Here is a 27,755-nt window from a genome sequence, read left to right as displayed (position 1 = left end):
AGTGGCTCACGACTATAATGCTAGCTGCTTGGGAGGCTAAATTAGGGAGGATTGTGGTTTTAGGTCAGCCCGGAAAAATAGTTCACTAGACCCCACCTCAACTAACAGCTGGCAGGCATCTGTCATCCCAGGCTATGGCAGGAAACCTAAAATAGAAGGATAGTGGTCCAGGATAGCCTGGGCAAAAAGAGAGACACTATCTTCAAACTAACCAGAGTAAAAAGGACTGAAGGCCTGGCTCAAGTGGTACAGCACTTGCCTAGCACGCTCAAAGCCAAGTTCAAACCCCAGTACTACAAAAAAAAAAAAAAAAAGAGAGAGAGAGAGAGCAGACACCTGCTTGAGACAGGTATAATACAAGGAAACCAACTGAGGAAAATTCTCCAGAGCAATGGTTGCAGAACCAACTATAAAAAGACCTGTTATCCATTGTCTCTAAAGGTGTCCTAAAACCCAGTGGTGGTTCTTAAGCCAACACCCTGTGAAGTAAGGATGGTATACAGGTGCCTATGAGATTTTTCTCTTTCTCTGACCTTTAATGAAAGAGATGCACCTATAATGGATTCTTATGCTCAACAGAGGTCCTCCATTTGACCCTCTCCAAAACCCATCAGCCCAAACACTGGAGTAACCACAAGTATGGTCAGAGGCCCAGGAAGATCCTCCTCCTTTCCCCATCAATCTCAGCAATGCTTCCCAAGAACTCTCAGAATGAAAATCCATGATCAGCAGCAGCTGGGCAATCTGGACCATCCCTTCCAGAAGTCTAAGTACCCTCTGTCTTCCTGACCCCATTCCTGGAAAGCTTCCATCCCAGCCCTAAGAGAGGGTGTGCCAATCTCCACCCATAATGGACCTGCCCATGGCCAAGAATGCTAAAGACCATGATTCTTATCTTTGGTAAACACACTCAAAATGCATGTGAATAGAAAGAAAGAGTGGCCCCTTTGTCCTTTCTCTGAGCTTAGCCTATTCAAGATTTGAAGATGAGATTTTTAGGTAAAATAAAAACTAATAATGTTCTCTATCTTTTTTATTGTTTTGTCAAAACACTGATGATGAAGTGAATGGATGTGCAAATATGAGTATATTCAGAACAGCAGTAAAACACATTAGATTTTGATTCCAACAAGACCACAAGATCTTGCCATTCCTGGGGTACACACTGCTCAGTAGGTGGCGAATGAGTCATCATCAGATGAGTGAATGAGTGATGAACTCAGTTCTGGAACATTCAGTGGTCAAGTCACACGTGATTTACCTGAGCTGTACAGATGTTGCTGGTGGCTTTGTCTCTTCGGATGTGTTGCTCCCTGGTTTGAAGAGCAAGACGATACACTTCTTTCCCAGTGGCATCCCTGGACCAAGATAATGCATTCATTCAACACAGATAATCACAGCACCAGGAGTTTCCATAAATGCACCAGTTTCTTTTTCTTTCCAGCTGACATGAATTCAGCAAATGTCCTTGGGTGCAAATTCATAAAGAAACAATTTCCAAACCTTCCTCTTTTAGACAGGACTAAAAACTTCTAGTTTGTACTTTGAAGCACTGTGATGTATACATCAAGGCTAAGAATAGTGAAAGGAAACTTCTCAGTCACAGAATGACAGTGACTGAAAATCCAATTTCACTATGAGCTTCTTAGCAGGTGGATACAAGAAAAACGGACAACCCTGACAAAATGGAATTTCTGTATCAATACACAAAAAAACTGGCTATGACAAAGCAAAAGAAAACAAAAAAATGTTAATAGTCTTACCACTTGCCTCTGAAAACTTTCCCTCCCTAATACAATTGAAAACATTGACAAACAAGACTGTTATCTTTATTCCATCAATCTATGACATCCATTTCAGAAAGATAACAAGTTCATTGTAAAAATCAACCAAGAATAATTAACATTCTAAACTTCTAAATCAGAAAGCCCTTTGCCTAGAGCCGGGGATACAGCTCAGTGGTAGATCACTTGACTTGCAGTGCAAGGGCCCTGGGTTCAATTGCCAGGGCCTTTCCAGAAAAACAGTGCTTGCCTAGAAAGCACTCTATCTTATCTCCTTGACAAAACACAAAGCAAAGTGATGCAAGAATACTTGCTGACACTGTTATTTTCACACTAAAAAGTCATTTTGTGACAAGTTGAGAGTGTTCAAATGTTACCCTTCCATTATTCACTAATTCAAACTATTTACTTTTATTCATAATCCAGCTTTTAGCAAATATTATGCTAAATTTACCCAGCAATAATCCTGGCATTCCTCTAAATTTTTAATCTGAGAAGCTTCATCAATGAGAAGTACTCAAGAAAGCAGATTGGGAAATTACTTGAATGGCCAAGTGACAGGACTTCCAAGAAATAATGTGGTTCACACTGAACATGTGCTTTGTAATCTCTCCTTGCACTAATCTTGACAGAGCATACGGCATGGTAATACTTTTGAGGAAGAAAGAAACTGCTTAGACACAAAATATTCCTAAAATACTCAGTTTGTCAAGGCTTCCATCAATCTACATTAAGATGTTTACATGATTATAATGCAAATTATTATATATCATGTACACACTTTTCAAATAGGTGCAGATTTATGGTGGTGAGAGTACTAGTTCATATCCGAAGCAGATTCCCTCTTCTTAGTCTGTGTCATACATTCCTTTAATTGACCCAACACAGCCCAGTTAAATGCAGAGAGAAATCAACCTCCGTGATGAGGAAAAGGAAGAGGGAAGATCGTAGCCACAATAAAAGGGGGAAATAGGAGCTTCATTACCTTGTTACCCCCACCATCCTCCCGGGCATCATCCTCACCAAGCTTTCTTTGACAGCAAAAAAGGCTGCGTGTGGTCCCCCATAGCCCAGAGGCACTCCAAATCTCTGAGAGCTGCCCAGAGCAACGTCCACCCCGAACTCTCCAGGTGGCTTCAAGATACACAGAGCTAAAAGGTCAGTAGCACAGCAGGTCAGGCTCTGGAAAGGAAATGAGAGGAGTTATGGTTAACTTTCTTTTGAGATGAGAGGGAAGTACGCAGTGAGTTCTCTCGACTACAAGCATACTAGCAGAGATGGTTTATATTCAGTGAACTGTTTGCTCATTCATTCATTCGACAAATATTTATTGGGCGCCTACAGTGTGCCAGGAATCAACGAATAAAATATACCAAAAGGAAGGAGTAAGGAAGAGAGTTTCACCATTCCATGTGATAACAGTAAAGAAATTAAGATATACCAAAAGACAGATTGATGGGCAGACAGACAAAAGCTGGGATTCGCCTCCCTGGATCCCCACATGGGGGATTTCCCTACCCCAGTCTCATTGGCTCTCTCCACTAGTTCTGTAAAATCTTCCACCTTCCCCTCAGTGTCTGGGTACTGGAACAACACCCCACTGACATCTTTTCCACTGAAGTCCATTTCATGAGGTAACTTCAGCTCAATAAGGACTCCTCTAAATCTGGAAAGACAGAGGACACAGAATAAACATGTTTTCATTTTACCAGGGGAAATTTAATCCACTGCAGTTTCTTTTCAGTGAAATAGCATTAATTTTCTATGTCCTCTTCCCTCGGTGTCCTCCCAGCACCAACCCCAGCCCCATCCCATCCCATACCTGACCCTTCTGTGGTAACAGGGCTTCATACCAACTCACATGCATCAGACAGTTCAGCTTCTGTCCCTCTCTTCTACCCATACCACTCCCCTCCCCTTCAGCCTTTCCTGAACCTACTCCTGAGAGAGGGACAAGAGCATCGCTTCCTAGGACTAAACAACCAATAGTCAAAACAAAAAAGCATTACTACTTTCACCTTGGGCCACTTTCACCTTTTCCTAGAAACATCAAGAAGACAATGAAGAAGAACTTCTAGATTCCTAAAACCCTCTAGTGATGATGCTATGTCAGAAAACCCCTTTCTGAAGGGATGATGTGAGGCAGGGAAGAAAGCTCAATATTTCCAAAGGAGAAAGCAAATACACGCAATGGTGGCTGTACTGAGTTTGTTTCATCTGCTTTTAGTACCAACCAAAAGCAGTACACTTTAATCTACTCAAACTACTCCTAAGTATCGTGTAGATTCCATATAATCTATGCTTGCAGGAAATACACACAAAACCATAAGAGTTATGTGTGAGTTCTATTTTCCCTCTATAATTTCATCTTTTTTGAAAGACGGTTGAAACACTTTAATTTTTTGTTTTTTTGAGACAACGTCTCTCTATATAGCCCAGACTAGTCTGGAACTTACCATGTAGCCCAAGCTGGCTTTAAACTCACAATCTTTCTATTCTCCTGCCTCAGTCTCCTGAGTCTGGGATTATAAGCATGTACTACCATGCCCAGATGGTTAATATTTTAAATTTTTGAAAAAGAAGGAGGAGAAAAAACAGCATGATAACTTACAACAAAGAAAAGGCAACTAAATTCAACAAGCATTTCACAATTAATTCTTCTTTAACAGTGTACTTACCAGAGAGATCCCTGGGAGAGAAAAATAAAACTTAACAACCACAACTTAAAGACTGGAAGTGGGAAAAAAGAAATGGTAGAGATAAACGTATTAACACCCTGGGCTCAAAACACAAATAACATTAATTACTTGGCTCGAGTCTGGACAACAGCTATTGTCTGTGGATGGCAACGAGGGTCGACAAAAAACTTCCTCCTCTTGTTGTGTCTGTCGAAAAGAAAAAGCATATTCAAATATGGGACATTTAAAAATCAGAGTTTCTCTAATGAACCAATAAAGAAATGGGTAAGTAAACTAAACAGAAACTTCTCAAAAGAAGAAATTCAAATGGCCAAAAAACACATGAAAAAATGCTCACCATCTCTAGCAATAAAGGAAATGCAAATTAAAACCACATTAAGATTCCACCTCACCCCTGTTAGAATAGCCATCATTAGCAACACAACCAACAACAGGTGTTGGCGAGGATGCAGGGGGAAAAAGGAACCCTCTTACACTGTTGGTGGGAATGTAAACTAGTACAACCACTCTGGAAAAAAATTTGGAGGCTACTTAAAAAGCTAAACATTGGTCTACCATTTGATCCAGCAATACCACTCTTGGGGATATACCCAAAAGACTGTGACACAGGTTACTCCAGAGGCACCTGCACACCCATGTTTATTGCAGCACTATTCACAATAGCCAAGTTATGGAAAAAGCCAAGATGTCCCACCACTGACGAATGGATTAAGAAAATGTGGTATCTATACACAATGGAATTTTATGCAGCCATGAAGAAGAACGAAATGTTATCATTTGCTGATAAATGGATGGAATTGGAGAACATCATGCTGAGTGAAGTTAGCCTGGCCCAAAAGACCAAAACTCCTATGTTCTCCCTCATATGCGGACATTAGATCAAGGGCAAACACAACAAGGGGATTGAACTTTGATCATAAGATAAAAGCGAGTACACACAAAGGAGATATGAGGATAGGTAAGACACCTAAAAAATTAGTTAGTAATTGTTGCCCTCAACTCAGAGAAACTAAAGCAGATACCTTAAAAGCAACTGAAGCCAATAGGAGAAGGGGACCAGGAACTAGAGAAAAGGTTAGATCAAAAAGAATTAACCTAGAAGGTAACACACATGCACAGGAAATCAATGTGAGTCAACTCCCTGTATAGCTATCCTTATCTCAACCAGCAAAAACCCTTGTTCCTTCCTATTATTGCTTATACTCTCTCTTCAACAAAATTAGAAATAAGGGCAAAATAGTTTCTGCCAGGTAGCGAGGGGGTGAGAGAGAAAGGGGGAGAGGAAGGGGGTGGAGTGGGTGGTAAGGGAGGGGGTGAGGGCAGGGGGGAGAAATGGCCCAAGCATTGTATGCACATATGAATAATAAAAAGATAAAAATTAAAAAAAAAAATCAGAGTTTCTAAGAATGCAAACTAAGCATGGCACTTGGGGAGAGTTTGAGCATAGTATAAAAAATACCGAGTATAAAAAATACTGAGTAAAAAAATAATGATTAATGATATTTACTGACTGCAATTACACTTAATTCCTACTTTAACTCTATTTAGCAATATCTTAAAATGATTCAAGTTTAAAAATAGATACTATAACTGAAAAGAAAAATCAAAGGGCAATTCTTAGGTACAAGTGAAATTTTAATTACCAACAAAGAAAAAAAAGATTTTAGATAAATGCATCTTAAAATTTTTGTTGCCCAAAGCAGCATTTAGAGATTAAACCAAGTGTCATCACTCAACACAAGGGGGACAGGACTCAGAGAAGTCGCAATATGTCCAAAACCACAAAGGACAGAGTTGGGTTTGGGATCCAAATCCTGAGAGGTCCCTTCCATTCCGTGGTTTCATGAAACAAAACTGATGTGGACGTGTAACAGTTGATTTGTGACGAGCACATCTGAATAAAAAGAAAAAGGTGTTGGGGGGGTGCATGTATGTTGGACTATATATTTAATTTGCCAGAAACATAGACAATGAACAGCTAACAATGGCTTTCTTGGGGGACTAGGAGCAGGAAAGAGCAGGTTTTACTTTTAGTGAAAACCCACTTAACTAGCTGGATTTCTTTTCACTAAGTACAGGTATTATTTTTATAATAAACATAAACTGAATAAAGGAGTAAAAGATACAAAAATAATTAAAAAAAAGATACAAAAATAAATCACTCAATATATAATGCAGTGACAGCTTGAGTCTAAGTAAATATGGAGAAAACAGCTATCAAAGCTTAAATGACCTGAGGTACAAACAGTAATACCACTATTTCAACTGTTGTGCTCAAGATAAAAAGGCTAAATACTTTGGGCTGCTTCACAAGGATGAATCTAAATGGCACACTTCAAGGGATGAGAATTAAGGGAAGGAAGAACACCAAACACTTGCAGTGTCAGGAGCTCAGTTCAGGGCAAACATTACACTTCATGTAGAAAATCCTCAGCTTCTGCTAGTGTGAGGCAAAAGCTTTCAATGAGAAAAAGAGACAGGGGGCGATGGAGAGCAGCAGGAAGGATCAAGGAAGAGTTGCAAACCAGTGAAAAGCTGAAAAGAGCAAGCAGAGAGATTGGGTGGCATTCCTTTGTGGCTGTTCAACCTGACGAGAGAAAGAACTTGATCTTCTGCTCAAGGCTGCTGAGGAAGCAGAGGCACATGGCTAGAATCCACCACAGGGGCTCTTCACCTGCTAAGTGAATTCTGACCTCATCTCCCCACTGAGTCTGTGGGAACCAAGAAATAGGTCTACATGGGCATTCAGGGCCAGAGATACAAAACTTCAGACAGCCACACCATGAATGCAGGCAGATTTCCCAGGCAGATGACCACCTACATGAGAATTCTACCAGGAAGGTATGCTCCAGTATGCTCCTAAAACAGAGAATTGAGGAAGGGGGGGAACTGGGGAACTGGAGAATAATCATTAACTGTATACTATGACCCAGTAACTTCTGGAAACAGCTCCTCAGGAAATAATCAGAAGTTTTGACAAACATTTATTATAGAGATGCATGTAGAATTTTATTAGTAATAGTAAATGGTGAGAAGAAACTAAGTGTGTAACAGTAGAGATGAGGTTAAATAATCTTGGTGCTTCTGTGCAAGAGAGTGCTACTATGAACAGGATAGAAGTCATAGTCTAGAAAGCTGCATAAGAATGGAAAGAGATTCAATAGGAAATGAAGCCAGGTATGGTGCTACACGCCTGAAATCCCAGAACTGAGGAGACAAAGTCAGGAGCATGGAGAGTTCCAATACAGCCCGAGCTATACATTGACTTCAAAGCCAGTCTGAGATATATAACAAGACCCTGTCTCAAAACTCCGAGCTGCAGATATAGCTGAGTGTTAGAGTGCTTACCTAGCATGCTCCAGCCCTAAGTTCAGTCCCCAGAACCATCAAAAAAAAAAAAAAAAGGAAATGAAAGCAAGCTCAAAAACATTAAACATAACTTGAATACAAGATTCTTCATTAAAGAGAGTGATTTCTACATTACAGATTCCTCCCAATATCCATTCATCCCTTCTCCCCAAGAACAGAACAGAATATGAAGGGGCAGAAATGTACCTATCTAAAAAACTTACTTCTCCAGTTTCACCTACAGGAAGGGGAGCCAAACAAAGTGTAAGTGAAAATTGCTAAGCGAGAGTTTCCAATAGTCTCCTTTGCTTCTTCCCAAGTGCAGATGTGATGCCAGAGCTCCATGTTGACCATGAAGATGAAGCCTCACACTAAACATGGCAGAGAAGGGAGCATGGGTCCTTAACAATATCTCAGGGTTGCCATAACATGTCTGAATTTATTCTTACCTCTGGACTTATATAGTAGAAAACAAAATATCTCTCTTATCAAATGCTAAACAATAGTGGCTTTAAGGAAAAAAACACTATATTATCAGATCTTCTGTCAATGGATACAACGAATCTGATACAGTATCTCTCACATACCAATGTGTGTGTGTGTGATACAAATCACTGAGCCTGCCCATGTGCACTGCCGAGAGGGACTGAGGTCGGTCCTCTCCTGGGGAAGTCTCACCTGTGGCACAGCTGCATTGCCTCTGCAGCCGCAGTTGCCTCATCCAGCAGGGATGCGTTGGCCATGTCTAGTCCTGTGATATCACACACCATGGTCTGATAGTTGAGCAGACTCTCCAGCCTCCCTTGAGACACTTCTGGTTGGTAAGGAGTGTACTGAGTGATCCTGGGAGAGAAACACAAGACCATGTCCAAACTGTGCCTCTCCTAGTCACAGAAGCTCATAAATGAATGTCTTCATTTTAAAATTCAATATCTGAATCTCTTGAGAATATAACACATCAGTAAGCTTTCTTTTTGTCTTTTGCTAGGCTCAAGTGCTTTACCACTGAGCTACATCCCCCAGCCCTTGGTTTTTCGAGACAGGGTCTTGCTATATAGCTTGGTTTGAACTTGCTTTGTAACCCAGGCTGGCCTCCAATTTGCAATACTCCTTCCTCAGCCTGCCAACTGCTGAAATTACAGGTGGGTGACCCCAAATGGCCTATTTTAGTGATTTTATTGTGCATGTGTTTTATTGTAAAAGGGCTTTTAAAATCCAGGTTAGCCTACATGTGATATTATAAACAGAAATTTCATTTCTTACTATCTTCTTTCTGAATAAAAAAAAATCTCCTCACATCTCACAAGAAAGCATCCAAGAATCTTAATATTAACTTTGCTTTACACTAACCAGGAGAAGTTCTATGTTCTCCTAAAAAACAAAGGAAGGCATACTTAAGAATTCCTAGCCAGAAATCAGAGTTTATATGGTGGATGTGTTTTGTATCTATATATGAAAATAGAATGAAACCTGTTGAACATGTTCTAAGAAGGGAGCAAGAGAGGAAGAGGGAGAATGATGAAGGGGGTAAATCTAACTAAGATACATTGTATGCACATATATAAATATCACAATGTATCCCCCCTGTACAACTATTATATGTTAACAAAACCATTAAAAAAAAAAAAAAAAAGAATTCCCCCTCTCTAGTTACCAAGAGTCTATGGAAGTTAACTCTATAGCTATAGAAACTCAGGGATACAAGGAAGGCTGCATATACAATAATTCTAATTTTATGTTCTTTAATTATCAGCCAAGAATGTGACTTCAGATATGCAAATTAACCCACTTAATTACTTCATCCTTTTTTTCCTATTTCTTTATTCATCCACTCAGTCTACAAATATCTACTGAGTACTTAGTAAATATTTTAGGTTCGTAAGCAATATGGTTAACAGTCCCTTATCTCAAGAATGTATTATAAGGGGAAAAAAGAGACTGAATAAAATCATTTCAGAGTAACAAATGTTTTGAAGAAAATAAAATAAGGTGATGGGATAGAGAATGGCTGAGCACTTGTTTTTGTATTTCCAAGTCAAAAATATCTTCAGAGAAAGTTTTAGGTGATTTACTTACGGTTTTGCTTTTGCTTTCTCTACTGTTCTGGTTAAGATATTGTTATTCCTTAGTGCTTTTTTTTCCTTTTTGACAGCTTTGAAGTATCTACTTTGTTTTTGTTTTGTTTAAATAATCTTTGAGGGGGAGTATGGTGGGAAGTTGCAAGCAGTATAATGTTAAAACTTTGAAGTAATTTCCTGAAACCTTTATTCGTGTCACAATGTGTGTGTTTGTGCACTTATACAACACAATAAATTTTTGCTTCAACTAATTCCTTGAGCAGCCTGGCTTAGCAACTGTAAGTTAGTCTGCCAAATTCTAAGTGGGTGGTGAACTGGAATGAATGAGACACACAATACATAATGCAAGCAATGAAAAAGGGAATGTGCACAGAAATGGGGTCACACAAAAGGCATAGACAATAAGCAGTTGTGATCTCCAATCAGACCAGACCTTCACACATGGCTTTCCACCAGGAAGACAGACATGGCACTGTTCCTGCCATATGCTTGGATTGCCTGCCTGGCAGAAACTTTCATTTTGTTCACATTCATCATTTGATATGTAGATAGATACATACACACACACCCATACCACACAGAGGAATATGCACATACCAGCAAGCCCATCTGATAAATAGGAAGATTTAATATATTCAGAGATAGACCTAGAATAGACAACAGGTGAGAGAGCTATGTCCCAAAAGAATTCAGCACAACACAGAATAAATAGAAAAAAAAAAATGAGCAACAAACTAAGTGTCCACTAAAAGGGGATGGTGAAATATATAATACTATGCACCTTCAACAATACTAACTTTTAAGAAGCCCTAGATTAAAATCTAGTTAATACTTTAACTTAGTAATGAAACTTCTCTCTAGTCAATTCTCTTTGGCTGTCAATGGAGATTAATATCACATAACTCAGAGATTTTTCTCAACTCTCAAATCAGATTCATATACGTTAAGCATTTTGGAAATAGCAACTATTGCCTCATTGTTATTCACCTGAAAGACAGGTGTGCATTAGCCACTGAACATTCTTTTTTTTTTTTTTTCAGTACTGGGGGTTGGATTCAGGGCCTAAAACTTGAGCCACCCCACCAGCCCTTTTTGGTGATGGGTTTTTTTCAAGATAGAGTCTTGCAAACTGTTTGCCTGGGCTGGTTTCGAACTGCAATCCTCCTGAGTAGCTAGGATTACAGGTGTGAGCCACTAGCACTTGGCTACATTCTTTTGAATCAAAAAGAACACTCTGGTAACTGTTGCTTTTAAAATCCTTAACCTGGAAATTTACATGTGTCTCTGTGTCTCAATCTATAATCAATATATTTTCAATGACCCAGGAGCTCTTGAAAATTGGTTTTTAGAGTCAGATATGGTGGTGCGTATCTGTAATCCCAGCACTCGGCAGGCTGGAACAAGAACATCATGAGTTCGGGGCCAGCCTGGGCCACATAACAAGACCCTGTCTCAAAAAAAAAGCTGACACTGGGGGTTATGCTTCAAATGGTAGAGCACCTGTCTGGCAAGTGTGAGATCCTGTGCTCAAACCCCGGTACCACCAAAAAACCAAGTGTCCCCTTCCTGTTTTGGACTTATAAAAAATTTTCAAAGCTCAGACCAACCAACCTTTCCGAAAGGGTTTTCTCATAGTTCTATTCAGATACAGTTAGATATTCCTACTTGAAAACTATTTTTTCTACAAATTCATTATGTTGACTTCACACTCTCTATTCTTCCCCCAACTAGACCCTCAGTTTCTTATCCTCAATATTCTTATTCCTTTGAGGTACTACTATTCTGCTAATTCTCAAGGAAGAAATGTTTTAAACTTTTTTTTCTAGACTCAATAATCAATTTCCATTAAGCTTCAGATGGTACCTGCATCTACATCCACTCTTTTTGTTGCCTTATTAACCTGGTATAGTGCTTAAAATAAGAAAAAGCCTAAGACGTGTGGTACAAATGTGTATTTGACTCCCCTGATCAAATATCTGATGGCTACCCACTACCTCTAGAAAAAAGCCCTAAATTTACCAAGCATGGCCATTCCTATCTGAGACCATGCTTGTACTGGTGATCTCAGACAGTGAGATTTAACATATCTCTCCTTCTCTTGTCCAATCTTCCCATCTGCACTTGACCCTTTTAAAAGTCCAAGATTAGGTTAGGGCTATCACTGCTTTATAAAGGTAGAGAGCTTTATTTACTTATTTACTTACTTACTTACTTACTTATTTTTGGTGGCACTGGAGTTTGAACTCAGGGCCTAATGCTTGCCAGGCAGGTACTCTATCACTGAGTCATTCTGCCAGCTCTGCCAGAGACTTAAAAGCATTCTTTTGCACAGATGACAAATCCAAGATCCCCCTCCTTCTACTTTAAACTTCTTTTAGAGTGTACAGGTTTATGTACACTATGAAAATAACACAGTCATTAATGCTTTTAGCAATTCTCCATTAAAGGACTCAATGTCAGACCTGGAGATTATAAGAAACTCTTATGTCAGGATAAGAATGCTCCCCTGGGAGGGGTGAGGATAGGTAAGACACCTAAAAAACTAGCTAGCATTTGTTGCCCTTAACGCAGAGAAACTAAAGCAGATACCTTAAAGCAACTGAGGCCAATAGGAAAAGGGGAACAGGTACTAGAGAAAAGGTTAGATCAAAAAGAATTAACCTAGAAGGTAACACCCACACACAGGAAATCAATGTGAGTCAATGCCCTGTATAGCTATCCTTATCTCAACCAGCAAAAACCCTTGTTCCTTCCTATTATTGCTTATACTCTCTCTACAACAAAATTAGAGATAAGGGCAAAATAGTTTCTGCTGGGTATTGAGGGGGTGGGGGGGAGAGGGAGAGGATGGAGTGGGTGGTAAGGGAGGGGGTGGGGGCAGGGGGGAGAAATGACCCAAGCATTGTATGCACATATGAATAGTAAAACAATAAAAATTTTAAAATAAATAAATAAATTCTCAAAAAAAAAAAAAAAAGAATGCTCCCCTGGGCCTGCCATTATGCCTACAAACGTTTGCTTCAGTTAGGTAAGACATTGTGATTAAAAATTGTATGCAGCTGGGTGCTGGTGGCTCACGCCTATAATCCTAGCTACTTAAAAGCCAAAGATAAGGAGAATCAAGGTTTGCAGCCAACCCTAGGCAAATAGTCCTTGAGACCCTATCTCAAAAATACCCAACACTAAACAGGGCTGGCAGAGTGACTCAAGTGGTAGAGCACCTGCCTAGCAAGTTCAAACCCCAAGACCACCAAAAAGGAAAAAGAAAATTGTGGGCAGGAGATGTGGTTTAAGTGATGTAGCACTAGCCTAGTATGTGTGAGACCCTGAGTTCCCAATTCACAGCTAGTAAATTAAATAAATAAATGATCTCCAATACTGGTGGGGAAAAAAGGGTGTCACTGATCTATAATGCTATGTTTCTATTTCTAAGCTGTATTTTAATACATATCTTTGAAAAAAAATCTGAACATCCAAGAAGGCTTTAGTTCGGCTCAAATAGGATGTTTGATATATTCAACACGGAATTAACATTTATTCCAAAAATAATTAGTATTCTCCATCATTTTGGTTGTGACTTTCTTTTGGAATTGGTAAAGAGTGGGGGGCGGGTTTCAGGAGGACAAATACTCATAAGATTCTCATTTTAACCCTGGTGCCAAAATTATACAAAACAGAAAACCACAAAGAAAATGTAAATGCTCGGGAATTATTTACTGATATTTTCAGGAGTTGAATTTGGAACAGGAGACCCCATAAAACAAATTCTAGACCTGGTCTAAACTTTCTTTTAAAAGCCCAAATGTTTGTATTCTTTCGAGGTTGTGTTGCCCATTTATTTTCACCTCACGTCACCGGAATTTGTTGGCTCCGTCACTATGGAAACCATTCAGAAGGATGAGAATGTGGATGTACCGCCCACGTGTGTATAGCCCTTCCTATCAGCAAAGGCTGGGTGCAGCATCTCTCCAAGGCTCAGGTCAGTTTTCAGAGAATGCAAAGAAACAATATTTAAGATGCACCATAAAATGGAGACTGAAAAGCACAAACAACACTGTCTCCCTCTCAAAACGCTGGCTATCCCTAAAGTAAATTAACACATCCGCTCAAAGCCAGGGAACAATATGGAGAATATTCTGCATGGCCAAGAGCAAAGACCACTGGCCAGTACTCAGGCAGCGGGAATGTGGCAACCCATTCACGGACATCAGAGGCTTTTTTCTGAAGGGGGCAGAGACACAGTCCATTTGCTTTTGAAATCAACCTTAGAGTTTGCCATTCAAACTTTTACCAATACCACAATGAAAAAGAAGCCCTCAGAAAACACATTCACACACCCCCAAAGCAGAAAAACTAACTCTTTGATGATTCTGCTTTCCTGTTCTTTTATTAATAAAGTAGTAGGACAGCCTGAAATTAAAAGCTACATAGAGTATGGCAATGCAGGCATGAGTGTGCCAACAGATCTGGTTCCTATAAAGATGGGACACTAATAACTGCCTTTAGAACAAAGCACTCTCACGCAGTAGCACAAAAATTGTAAACAAAAGATGTAAAATGCTGATCAATATTTTTAAGGCTCACTGATTTGGAGTATGTAGTTCAGTATTTTTAAAGTTCCTGATAAGCAATTCCATTAGAGAAGCATGCCTTCCCTTTACTGAAGTTGATGTTATATATGTTAACCTGACAGATAATCTCTGCACCTTACTACAAACCTCTGAACTCCAGAAGCAACCATTTCCCCTGCTCTCACATCATAATTGTCACTAGAAACTGAAGTTACCTCTTACACAAACAAACTAAACAAAATCGTCTATCCCTCCTTTATCTGTTCTGCTTTGTTTCTATACTGGAAATAAGTGTACATCAATATTTCCAAATCAGACCTTTTCTGAGTCTGGGCATCATTTAAATAAAGTTTAAGTTCAAATATTTTGGCACATAAAATAGCACCAACCCAAAAAGAAGGAAAAGAAATCTCTCCCCCTTCCTCCATGGTTACACATTATCTCCCAACAGATAGAAGAAACAGATGCCCTATGTGCCCTCAGTCACTGTTGGAGCCATGGCCTCTGCCTGTCAGGGGATGACCAAGCTGTTTTGCTGTTTATCAGTGGGATGTGGACCTCAACTTGGCTCTTTAGGACATTTGGCACACAGCAACAGAAAAGCACAAAATAGCATGGAAATATCCTAGGAGTCTTTCCTCAAATGCAGTTCTTTCAATTCGATCAGTTACAGGCCAGAGTGGACAAGGGGACACAGACATGTTTAGAAGGACACGTGTGTGCGCACGCACACTCCTTGAGGGAGTAGGAATGGCTTATCTTATTAGAAAGCAAAACCAGAACAAGTAAATGACCAGGCACAGCTCAGGTCCTTCTCTGATCTTTTCAAGAGCCTCTCTACAGAATACGTGTTCTCTTTCTCAATAAAGTGCTAGTAATAAAGCTGATATTAAGTGGTTCACACCTGTAATCCCAGCTACTCAGGAGACAGAGATCAGGAGGATCGTGATTCAAAGCCAGCCTGAACAAACAGTTCACACAAGACTATCTTGAAAATACTCAACATGAAACACAGCTGGCGGAGCAGCTCAAGTGGTAGAGTGCCTGACTAGCAAAGTGTGAGGCCTAAGTTCAAACAAAAACAAAAAAGCTGCTATTAAGATCTCCATTTATCTGACACTGTGTCTCTTCACTTTCAGTTGGTTGTGAACCCAGAAATAAGGAGGGAAGAAAGACATAATTATCTGTCACTTTAAGATCCTGAGGGAAGACAAAGGACTGAGATTCTTTCCCACACTCCAACATTGACTCATTGAGTAAACTCAGACACAGCATGAAGCCCTGAATGTGCCCAACGACATTCTGTTCAAAATCATCACAGAAATCCAGCTGGAGAAAAAAGAGCACCTGCACCCACAAGTTAGAGGGCTAGATTTTACAAGACTAAAAGCAGAAAGCATACTTGACTCAGGATATCTCCCAACCAGAGAAATCAGGTCGGTCCCAGGAAGTTAGAGAGAGCATCGGAGGCTAGGGGTCAGTGCGTAGGTTCTGAGACACATGGAGAAAGGCACTGGTATTTCTGTGTTTCAACCAGCAGACACATTACCATCCTGAATTCTCCAGTAAGTTCCGCAGAATGGTCTGTGGCACTGAGCAGTTGTAGTAGCCCATGCCGATGTATGATCTCCAGATCTGATTTTTGCTTGAAATGGTATGCAGAGTTGCGAGGATTTCATTTTCACCTGAATGTGAAAAAGAGCGAAATGTTAAGGGAGAAAATGCCCCAGAAGGGGACTCTAATTAGTTTTAACCCCTCATTTTGTTGAATATTTGCATGAGGAGAACAGTTATATAGAAAATGTAATCATCCCTCCAACACTAGGTACTATATGTGGAAATGTGAAAAAAAAATTTCCAAATAGCACTTAATTTCTCCTCGAGGTCGGCCACTTGCCATTCACAATATACTTTTTTACTCTTCTCTGTTTGGCTCTTTGTTTGTCAGAATTGTCCAGTTTTAACACTTGCATCATTCCAGGTTTCTTTTGTTCTCTTTCTATTTACTATAAATAAGAAGTTTATCTTAGTCTCAATAAAATATAAATTGCCTTATACTCTCTGGAAGCAGGCTACATTTTCTCTATACTTGTTCTACTGAGTGGTATATTTTCTCTTTGGATCACTAAAAGTGTTACTTATAAAAACCCCATTACCCAACAATATAAAATATCAGTTGTGCCAGGCACCAGTGGCTCACACATAGCTATACAGAAGGAATACTCAGAAGGAAGAGATCAGGAGAATAGCAGTTTGAAGCCAGCCCAGGCAAACAGTTCACAGGACTCTATCTCGAAAAAAAACCCATCACAAAAAAGGGCTTGTGGAGTGTATCAAGGTGTAGGCCCTAAGTTCAAGCCACAGAATGGCAAAAAAAATCAGTAGTAATAAAAGACCCATGTGTACTTTCAACCAGGATTCCCATCAAGGCATTTGGTTAATTAAGTAAGAATTACAAATTTCTCAGATGCAGATGAGACCCTATTTTGGGCCATTCATGGAAACCCAACAAAATAATGACACTTAGTGAATGTGATAAGTGACATTTATTGAGCACTAACTCTGCCAGAAATTATCCAAATGCTTTTTGTGCAGTCTGGGAAACTGAAGCTTGAAACTACCTGGGTCACTTGCCTGAGGTCATATGGATCTAAATTAAATGATTAAATAATTCTCTAACTCCAGAATCCTGACTTCAACCCACGGGCAAGGCTGGGACCTGCTACCAGTATACTCTTATACTAAAGGGTACTTTTCAGATACAGACGAGATTTTACAGTTCTTTCTCTACCCTTTTGTATGTTGACAAACCATGTTACTAGAATATAACTGCGTAGGCAAATGTCTGACTCCTTTAAGATCTTCCTAGGGACTCGATCACTCAACCCTTAGGATTAATTGATTTTATTAAATTACTGATTTTATAAAACAGATTTTATTATTGCTATGTCAGAGAAAAATCTAGGTACAGCAAAATCTAAGCCAGCAAATTAATATGAAAGATACTTTGCAATTGTTTTAACCATATTCACTATTTTTCTTACCAATACTTTATTCTCAATGAAAACACCTTTCCCTCTACCAGACACACACACACACTCATTCACTCATACTCCACACGCTTGCACAGGAAGTAAATTCATAAGCAATGTGTCACTTCACCATAGTAGATTAAGGAAAGAGAAGACAGTGTTGTAAGTATCAGTTTCACAAGTAAATATAACCCAGTTGAAAATCCATCTTGCACTCTTCCAGTTTAAGTTTAGGAAGTAAGTGAAAATACAATAAACTGACATCTTAGGAGACAGGCAAGGACAGCATCCACAGGAACAATCATGCAAGAAATCCAATCACTTCCCAAACAATCTTCTTAGAAGCAAAATGATTCAGAAACCCAGTAGGAGGGGAAATTAATTAGTGCCTGGCAGGCAAGGCTGGCTTCAATTAAGAGCCTATGCAAGAGGGACAGGTCCCCGTTCCATGCTATGCCATCAGGACAAAGGGTCCAGCTCTCAAATGAGAACAGTCTGTGAAGGGGTTGCCCTGTAAAATCAAGAATTAGCCTTTAGTCATAAGAGTATTTTTAAGCAGAATAGTCTGATTCTTTCTACATTATAAAAAGATCATTCTGTAAGGAATGAGGGACAACCTTCACTCTATCTAGTACCCTTCATTCTCAAAAAACTCACACAGGACAAACCCAATGGATGTAAGCAATGTGGAAAACCTTCCTGAGTTCTAGTACCCTTCCAGCACCCAGAAGAACTCATGATGTAAATAAACACTAGGGACACGGCAAATGTGGTAAAGCATTCACATACCCCAGTATTCTTGAAAGACATGAATGAACTCAGAAACCCTATCAATGTAAGCAATGTGGGAATGCCCTAACCTTGTCCAGTAATCTTTTTGACATGACACAATTCACATTGGTGCACAACCCTATACATGTACACAATGTGGCTAAATCTTCACACATTCCAGTGCTCCTCCAAAATACACAAAATTTAATTGTATTAGAAAAGTAATGTGGAAAGTCTTTACTCATTTTCATGACCTCAAACATGAAAGTCCTCACACTGGAGAGAAAATCTATAGGTGTAAGCATAATGAAACTCTCTGTACTCATTCTATTCACCTTCAAATAAATAAAATAATACAATCTGTGACAAACTTTACAGATGTAAAACAAACAAAAAAAAAGCTCATTCTGATGATGGTATGGAAAGGTCATAGAGGAGGGACCCTGGACATGAGGGAACAGAGTCAAAGGCCAGCACAACAGACTAGGAGGTAAATGGGCAAGAGGAGTATTATAAATTGAATTATGTCCTCCTGAATAATACATCGAAATCTCAATCCTCAATACTTGTGAATGTAACCTTCTTTAGAAAATGATAGATACAATTAAGTTAAAAATGAGATTATACTGGATTGGAGTCATCCCTACTTCAATGACTGGTGTCCTTATAAGAGGACCTTTTAAGAAGTCTCCAATTTTTTTCCCAGAGTGGTTGCACTTGCTTGCACTCCCACCAGCAGTGTACTAGGGTTCCTTTTTCCCCACATCCTTGCTAACACCTGTTGTTAATGTTTTTGATGATGGCTATTCTAACAGGGATGAGGTAGAATCTTTTTTTTTTCTCATTTATTCATATGTGCATACGTTCTTTGGGCCATTTCTCCCCTCTACCTCCCCATCCCCTCCTCTCCCTCCCACCGCCCCACCCCCTCTCGCTTTCAGGCAGCATCTGTAGTTTGACTTGGGTCACATGATAAGGGGTGAGCACTCATGGGAAGTATGGGGACAGGCAAGAAACCCAAAACATTAAAGTATTTGATGACCCTGCTATAGAGGAACTAATACAAGAACCTTAAAGTGACAGAGCTCAACATGAGAAGGTGATCAGGAACTAGTGAAAAGGTCAGTAAGAGATGAATTAACTTGGGTTGTAACACAATGGTACATGGAAGCAACACTAGGAATCTGTATAGCTATCCTTACCACAACCAGCAAAAACGCTTTGTCTCTCTTATTATTGCTTTTGTTTTGTCTCCAACAAAATTAGAGATAAGAGCATAACAGATTCTGCCTGGAAACGAGGTGGGGTGCGGGGGAGAGGGAGGGAGCAGGGGGAGGGGGGAGCAATGACTCAAACAATGTATGCACATGTGAATAAACAAATATAAATACAAATAAATAAATAATAAACCAAAGCAGAAAAAAACAAAAAAAAAGAAATGCAGACCTAAAGAGAATGTCATGTTATGATGGAGACAGATTAGAGTGATGCATCTATAAACTAAGGATTGTTAGTAACAGAGAGGAGAGGAGCATGGACCAGATTCTCCTTCAGAGCTCCAAAATGGAACCTTCATCTTGGACTTCTAGCCTATAGAACTATGAGAGAAAGAATTCATTCTCATTGAGCCACAAACTGTCTTTGTGTCATTATGACAGTTTGTTATCACAACCTTAGCCATAAGCTGTGGTATGCTTGGACCCTTCTGGCCAGTTCAGCCACTACTTGGGTGATTCTCCAGCACTTTGCCAGGCAATTTTTTCCATACATTACTGAAATTCTACTAGAAAATGTAATCAACCCAGACAGTAGGTCCATTCTCTGAGAAGAATCTTCTCATCCACTGGCCCAAGAGAGCTGGTGCTGTGTTTCAGGAATGTTTGGAAAGTCTCTGCAGAGAAGCGCATTACTCTTCTCATAGCCCCTCAGTATTTTCAGCCAGATGTCAGAGCCAATTATCAGCTCAAAGATCTTCCCAGTGTGTTGCTTACTCATTCTCACAGCCTAAAGTAAGAGAGGCAAGGGAGTCTTGCAGTCACGAAGCCCCACAACTGGCTGGGCAGAAATACCAACTCACTTACTAATGTTTAACTGGCTCCATACCTGGGAAAAAATAATACAATGGTAGAGGATGTGGTAATAAAGTTGAAATTGATAGAAGGCAAAAGGATTCTTTAGATCAATAGCTTACATAGGAAGCTGCCAACAAGATTCTTCTGGTGCAGGACTCTTCTTTCCCTTCCTCTGTCCCATGAGGACATAAAGGTTTACAGAGAGAAGGGTTTGGCTATTGTGCCTAGAGCCACAATTATGGTCCCTCATTGGTCAAGTTATCTAAAGAATGTACTTCAAGTTCTCAAATTCAGAGTAGATCAGGGAGATGACAGGGACCCTGGAGCTCAGTGCTGGAACACGAAAAGAATCCTGATGAAAATATCACACCCCAAGCCAGGTGCGGTAGTGTGTGGTGGTACAAGCCTATAATCCCAACACTCAGGAGGCTGAGACAGGAGAATTTTGAGTTCAAGGCCAGCCCAACCAACACAATGAGTTTCAGACCAGCCTGGGTTATATAGTGAGACCCTGTCTCAAAAAAATAAATATGTAAGGAAATTTAAAATATATCTATCTGCCCCCTGGGAGCACAAGATATCACCCTTCTGCTTTCTTCAACAAAAATCCACTGTTCTTCCCTTCCTGAGGAGGTACTCAAGTATGTTGTTTGGACTTTGCTTATACACCTTTAGAAATGCTCTCTTTATTGGGGTTTTATTTTCTACTCCTGTGATAACGGATAGTGTGTGCTAATTCCCACTGATATGAAAGATAGTTCTATTTTGGGTCAGCCCCCTATGGTCGAGGAGTAAAATAGGTGAGTAGGCCTCCCCCAAGGGAAGAAGACCAGGATGCCTGGAAGGGGTGACATCACCAATTTTCTGAAAGTTGGCTCTACAAGAGCAGACTCTCAAGACCAGTCAAGAGACTACATTGAGTGAGAATCCAACAGGGGATAAATGGTGGTCCTCTTTTTCACTTATAAGTCAAAACACAGGAGTTCTGTGGCTGGACACCAGTGACTCATGCCTGTAATTCTAGTCACTTGGGAGGCTGAAATTGGGAGGATGAAGATTTGAGGCCAGCTCAGGCAAATAGCTCACAAAACCCCATCTCCAAAATAACCAGAGCAAAATGGACTGGAGGTGTGGCTCAAATGGTAAAGTGCCTGCTTTGCAAGCATGAAGCTCTGAGGTCAAACCCCAGTCCTACCAAAAAAAAAAAAAAAAAAAAAAAAAAGATGTCACTTGCCACTTAGAAGAAAGCAAAAAGCCAAGGTATGAAGAAACCCACAAAACATCTGTAAGATTTTCCGGCTTGGTAGGATAGGGAATAGATACTATGGAGTCGATCCTTGGATCTCATGCTTGACTCTCTCCATTATGATTTCTTTCAGTGATTAAAAGCTTCTCAATCCTCGCCCTAAAAAGCTCAAATGGTGGCAGGTGAATTAGTGGAAACCTCAGAAAGGGAAACTCAAGGACAGCCACCTCAGAGGCACATGGAGGTGGCTGCTTGGGCCCAGCTGTAAGAAAAATGATCTTTCCATCAAAGTGTATGTCACCCTCTTGGATTACTTAAAATTCCTCAGGTCACCATCTTAGGTGACTTTCATTGTTTAAAGGGTTTCTGTTTCTTCTTCTTCCGGATTCCTGTACAGCCCCATTGCCCGTGAAAATTCCCCACCAAATTACATGATCTAACCCATCCCCTAAACCTTTTAGCCAATTGAGAAAGACTGTGAACCTCTGACCTGGAAAAAATCAGGTAAGGGGCAGGTACAATTGCATAGGGATATAAGGAGAAGTCAATATCGACCATTTTGTGCTCACGTATCTGCTCAGCTGGAGTGAGTACATGCTTCACCCTTTTGATCAAAAGAAATTGCCCCGTTAAGAGTTTCTCTGTCTCTCATGTGTCCGTTTTCAGCACCAGAGAGTCTTTAATTCCAACAATATGGGGGCTTGTCAGGATTTTATATTCTGTCTAGGAATGGGAGGCCCCCAGCCCTTCCCCAGGGAGACGAGTCCTACTGCCTGGTTGCAACTCTCCAGATCTGCAAATGAACTCGGACTCCAGAATTTCTTGACAACGTGGGTAAAAGAGCTCTGAGAACAGGGACGACAGCAACCACGTAAGTTTTGTGCACAAACCAAGACAAGAAATGTTACGGGGGCAACCAAGCAATGTCTTGGTGATCGGTACAGTGGAGGTTTGTGATATATGAATAACACATGTTGGGTGACACGAAGGGAAAGTGGAGTCCTGATCCATGGTTCCGAGAAGACCTCATAGTGTTTAAGGCGGAATTAGATTCCTGAATCTAATCCAGGTTAGAAGCTTATACTGACCTGCCAGCAACCAAGGGGTGCCTCATGCTTCCATGAGGGATGCAACAAGGGACATACTGAAAGAGAATCAGAGTGCAAGAAACCTTCAAGGCAAAAGGGGGGTTGAGCTCCTGATAGAGAAAGCATAGTCAACCAGAAGGGGAAAATGGGAATTAAAGGCAGCAAACAGGGAGGCCAACAAACAAAGGTCCAGGAGAGCCCCATAGAAAAGATGTTAAAATATTGGGATGATGGCCCCCATACTGAAGGGGAAAAGAAACAAAGACTGATCAAATACTGTTATTTTATTTGGACCCAAGAATCGATCTTACAGCCTTTGAGTTTTTGGCCAAAAATTTGAATCTGATGAGGACTGGGCCTGCCAACTATTAATTCAACATGTAAACGACAAGATCCCAGTCACTCAAGAGGAGATGGAATATGCCCTCTGTTGGAGACAAAGTCCCACAGTACTGTTTCCACTTGGGGAAAACAAAACTACTTCTAATCCTCCTGCCTTCCCCCTGCCCCCTTATAACTCTGCTGCTTCTCCAGCTCAGGTGCCAGAGCCAGCCTCTACACCACCCCTCCAGGTTCCCACTTCCCCACCTCCCCCTTCCAGTTAGAAAAGTTCAAGTTAGAACCCCACATGTGCCTCCTCCAATATGTGGACAATTTACTTCTGTCAGGGGATAACCAGGGGGAAGTGATCGACACAACTGCTAGCTTATAAATATTCTAGGACTTCATATTTCAAAGAATAAGTTACAATTTGCTGAGACTGAAGTAAAATATCTGGGACATTTGATCAGTAAAAGCCAATGAAGGATTGGTCCAGAAAGAATGGAAGGAATCACTGGTCTCCCTTGGCTTAGTGGGATACTAACAGTTGTGGATAGACTCATACGCCCTTAAAACTAAATCTCTATATCTCAAATTGACCCAAGAGGGACCAGACCCCCTTCTTTGAACCCCCAAGGAGATAAAACAAGTAGATGCGCTAAAACAGCCCCTACCATACTCCCAGTGCTAGCCTTGCCCTCTCTTGAACAGCTTTTTCACCTCTTTGTAAATGTAAACAAGGGAGTTGACCTTGGGGTGCTAATCCAAAATCATGGGGGTCAACATCAACCTGTGGCCTTCTTATCTAAATTCTTACATCTTGTCACACAAGGTTGGCCTGAGTGCATTCAGGCAATAGCAACTACAGCCCCTCTAACCAAAGAAAGTAGAAAAGCCACCTTTGGGGGAAGTCTAGTTATTAGCACTCCCCATCAAGATAGAATGATCTTAAACCAAAAGCTGGGTGGATGGCTGATAGATTCCAAGGTCCTAAAGTATGAGGCTATCTAGCTAGAAAAGGATAACCTGACTTTTCTGGATGAGGCCCTAAATCCAGCCACTTTCTTGGCAGGGAAGCAGGAACGAAGAGCCCCCCAACATAAATGTTTAGATATTATTGAATGTCAAACAAAAGTAAGGCCAGACCTCGGGGAAGCTCCTTTCCAGACTGGGTTCCATTTCTTTGTGATGGATCCTCTAGGGTAACTGAGGAAAAAAGACATAATGGATATTCTATCGTAGATGGGGAGGCCACGACTATAATTGAATCAGGCCAACACCCTAACAATTGATCGCCACAGACTTACAAATTATTTGCTCTAAATCAGGCCTTAAAACACTTAAAAGACAAAGAAGGGGCCATATACACTGATTCAAAATATGCATTTGGTGTGGTCCACACCTTCAGAAAAATCTAGATGGAATGGGGTTTAATTAACAGCAGGGCCAAGACTTGGTGCATGGGGGATTAATTCAACAAATACTAGAGAGCCTAAAACTACCCGAAGAAATAGCCATAGTCCATGTGACAGGACACCAAAAGGGGGATAAACTTTGAGGCTCAGGGAAATTCTTTTACAGATGAGACAATGAAACAGGCTAATCTCACCCCCGAGGTCCCAGACTTCTGACTTATCCCACACCTTCCTGCTCTTCCCATTACCCCTATCTTTACCCCTCCCAAGGAAGAACAACTAAAAAAACTTCGGGCAAATCAGGACCGAACAGGGAAAACAGATTCTCCCCGATGGGAGGAAAATTATCTCTAAAGCCCCTAATGAGAGAACTCCTTAGCTATCTCCATCAGAGAAGCTATTTGGGACCCCATAACATGTGTGACACAGTTTTTCAAGTCTATGGGTATATAAGGACCTATACACTAGCCAAGCAAGTATCAGAAGGGTGTCTCACTTGTCAAAAAATGAACAAGCAAGCCCTGAGACAGAAACCAGCTGAAGGTAGAAACCTCAGGTTTCGACCCTTCCAAAGCATTCAGGTAGATTACACTGAGATGCCCAAAATAGGTCATCTTAAATAACTCCTGGTTAGACATCTCACTCACTGGGTTGAAGCCATCCCTCCCCAGGGGGCCATTGCTACGAATGTAATTAAGACATTACTAGAACACATCATCCCAAGATTTGGAACTGTAGAAAATATAGACTCAGACAATAGAGTCACTTCACCACCAACATCCTTAAGGGACTTACGAAGGCGCTAGAGGTCAAATGGGAATACCATGCTCCCTGGCATCCATCTTCCTCCAGGGGGGTTGAAAGAATGAATCAGACTCTTAAATATCAGCCCATAAATTAGTGATAAAGACCAGATTACCTTGGATTAAATGCCTTCCCCTAGCACTACTCAGGATTAGGATGGCCCCTTGGAAGGACATCTGCCTCTCCCCTTATGAAATGCTTTATGGGCTTCCTTACCTTAGCTTTGTTACTGATGTGCCTACCTCTGAAACCAAAGACTATTTCCTCAAAATATTATATACTTGGATTGTCCTCTACCTTACTTTCTTTGGAAAAAGGGGTTGTTAGCATAGTTTCCTCCACTTGACTTTCCTGTTCACCCACACCAGCATGGCGATTATGTGCTGATCAAGACCTGGAAAGAAAATAAGCTTAAGCCAGCTTGGGAAGGACACTTCCTGGTCCTGCTGACCATGGGAAACAGTCATCCGGAACTCGGAGAAGAGGAGTACTCATTACACATGGGTAAAGAAGACACCCCTCCCACCCATGACCAGAAGGAACAATGGACACCAGAGTAATCTTAAAAAGACTATAGTGAAACTGCTCTTTCTCTTTCATTTGGGAAATGGTATGTTTGTTATTAATATAACTCAGAGTACTTTTCCCTTAGCAGTTTTGAATTCAATGCATACCAGATCCTTCCTTGTGGAGAAATTAAGTCCCAAATCCAGCTCCAACGATACACTTCTCTCTTTTATGACAATCCTAAGGGCTGGATCAGACCCTGAGGCACTGTTATGACTCCAATTTCCACCATCCAGAATAATCGACAGTCTTTTAACAGACTACAGTCGAAATTACAGCTGTTTCAGACACACCACTCTCCTTGCAAAGATAAAACACTATAACCCACTTAGATTGGTCATAGAAAGCTCAGGAGTATGACAAAAGAACAATCCACATTTCGTAAATATGGGTTGGGGGCAGGTGTCTCAAGAACAGGCCCTTTAGGTGCCTTTGAGCTCCATCTAGCTCCCAAACCCTCTCAGGAGACACCAAGTTCTCCCTCCACTCCAATGTTACCTCCACGTTTATACAACAATCAAACTCAGGTAACCATAGTAGAAGTCAAGGACCTAAGACAAACTGTAGCTATTGAAATTGGGTACAGGGATACAAATGCTTGGATGAAATAGATAAATTATTCTGTCTGCACATTAAATAAGAGCAATTGTTATTACTGGGAGGCCAAAGTTCCAGATGGTTCCAGTTTCCATTAGGATGTTCCTCAGATCCAGATGGAATGTACTGCATATTGGCTCTGTTTCAGGATATAATGGCTTGGGGTAACAAATCCTGCCAGTCATCATCACTACTGTTCCCAGAGGTCAGAGGTCCTGCAGGTCAACCCCTGAGGACTGTTAAACCTCCAGCCCCAGATGTCAATTACACCTCATGTCTTACCAGGCAGGGGGATGACTGACAAATGTGGAAAACCTGATGGGACACAGTGAAAGTGAAAGTGGTCCTTCAACAGTCTCACAAACCAGTCACACTCTTGGTGGCCAGAGCCGATGTCTGGTGGTACTGTGGAGGACCTTTACTTGAGGCTCTCCCAGGTAACTGGGCAGGCACCTGTGCTTTGGTGCAGCTTGCAATCCCTTTCACCCTAGCATTTAGATCCCCAGCCCATGCCACAACACCTAGGAAAAGGAGAGACACAGACATAGACACTGCAGCCAGCCACAGAGGCTCCTTGGATCCCTATGTTTACATTGATGCCATTGGGATTCCTAGAGGGGTGCCAAATGCATTTAAAGCCAGAAATCAAATTGCAACAGGATTTGAATCAGTACTCTTTTGGTGGCCTGCCATAAATAAAAATGTTTATTAGATTAATTATATTTATTATAACCAACAAAGGTTTGTTAACTATACCAGGGATGCTATCAAAGGAATAGCAGAGCAATTGGGACCAACTAGTTAGACAGCCTGGGAGAACAGGCTAGCATTAGACATGATGTTGGCCGAAAAGGGAGGAGTCTGCATAATGACTGGAGTTTTGTGTTACACATATATACCAAGTAATACAGCCCCCTCTCCCCCAGTGGAACTATTACTAAGGCCCTACAGGGATTAAGTACCCTATCCAATGAGCTAGCTGATAATTCAGGTAAAAATGATCCCTTCACTAACTTAATGGAGAAATGGTTTGGGAGATGGAAGGGTTGGATGACTTCAATCTTAACCTCCTAAGTGGCCAGAGTTTTAATTTTACATAATTCTTTGTATCTGAGCATTAATACAGCAGTTAATTGAGACAGCCCTCAATCACCCCAACCCTACCCAAATAATTTGTTCCTATTAGAAACACAGAAACATGAGAGCCAACGGCTCCTAAATGAGTTTAAATTAAATTCTTTCAATTTAAATTATTTTAACTTAAATTGTAAGAAAATGATCTTTTCTATCAAAGTATATGTCACCCTCTTGGATTACTTAAAATTCCTCAGGTCACCATCTCAGGTGACTTTCATTGTTTAA

At 40.7% G+C, this 27,755-nt stretch overlaps 1 protein-coding gene across 2 annotated transcripts in view; it reads right to left on the bottom strand.

The window, feature by feature from the left end:
- Gldc (glycine decarboxylase) overlaps positions 1–27,755 on the bottom strand; it is a 92,207-nt gene that overhangs the window by 50,181 nt on the left and 14,271 nt on the right. For both annotated transcript variants that reach the window (XM_074051907.1, XM_020153515.2), the window contains exons 3-8: positions 16,030–16,165; positions 8,510–8,674; positions 4,592–4,669; positions 3,303–3,450; positions 2,770–2,966; positions 1,262–1,358 (exon numbers count right to left, since the gene is read on the bottom strand). In XM_074051907.1, coding sequence (XP_073908008.1) covers positions 1,262–1,358; positions 2,770–2,966; positions 3,303–3,450; positions 4,592–4,669; positions 8,510–8,674; positions 16,030–16,165 — 821 coding nt within the window. The remainder of the gene's footprint in view (positions 1–1,261; positions 1,359–2,769; positions 2,967–3,302; positions 3,451–4,591; positions 4,670–8,509; positions 8,675–16,029; positions 16,166–27,755) is intronic.

This window comes from Castor canadensis, chromosome 13, assembly GCF_047511655.1.
Source record: "Castor canadensis chromosome 13, mCasCan1.hap1v2, whole genome shotgun sequence".
NCBI lineage: Eukaryota > Metazoa > Chordata > Mammalia > Rodentia > Castoridae > Castor > Castor canadensis.
Note: the sequence above shows the minus strand (reverse complement) of the source record. Positions and strands in the feature narration are given on the sequence as shown.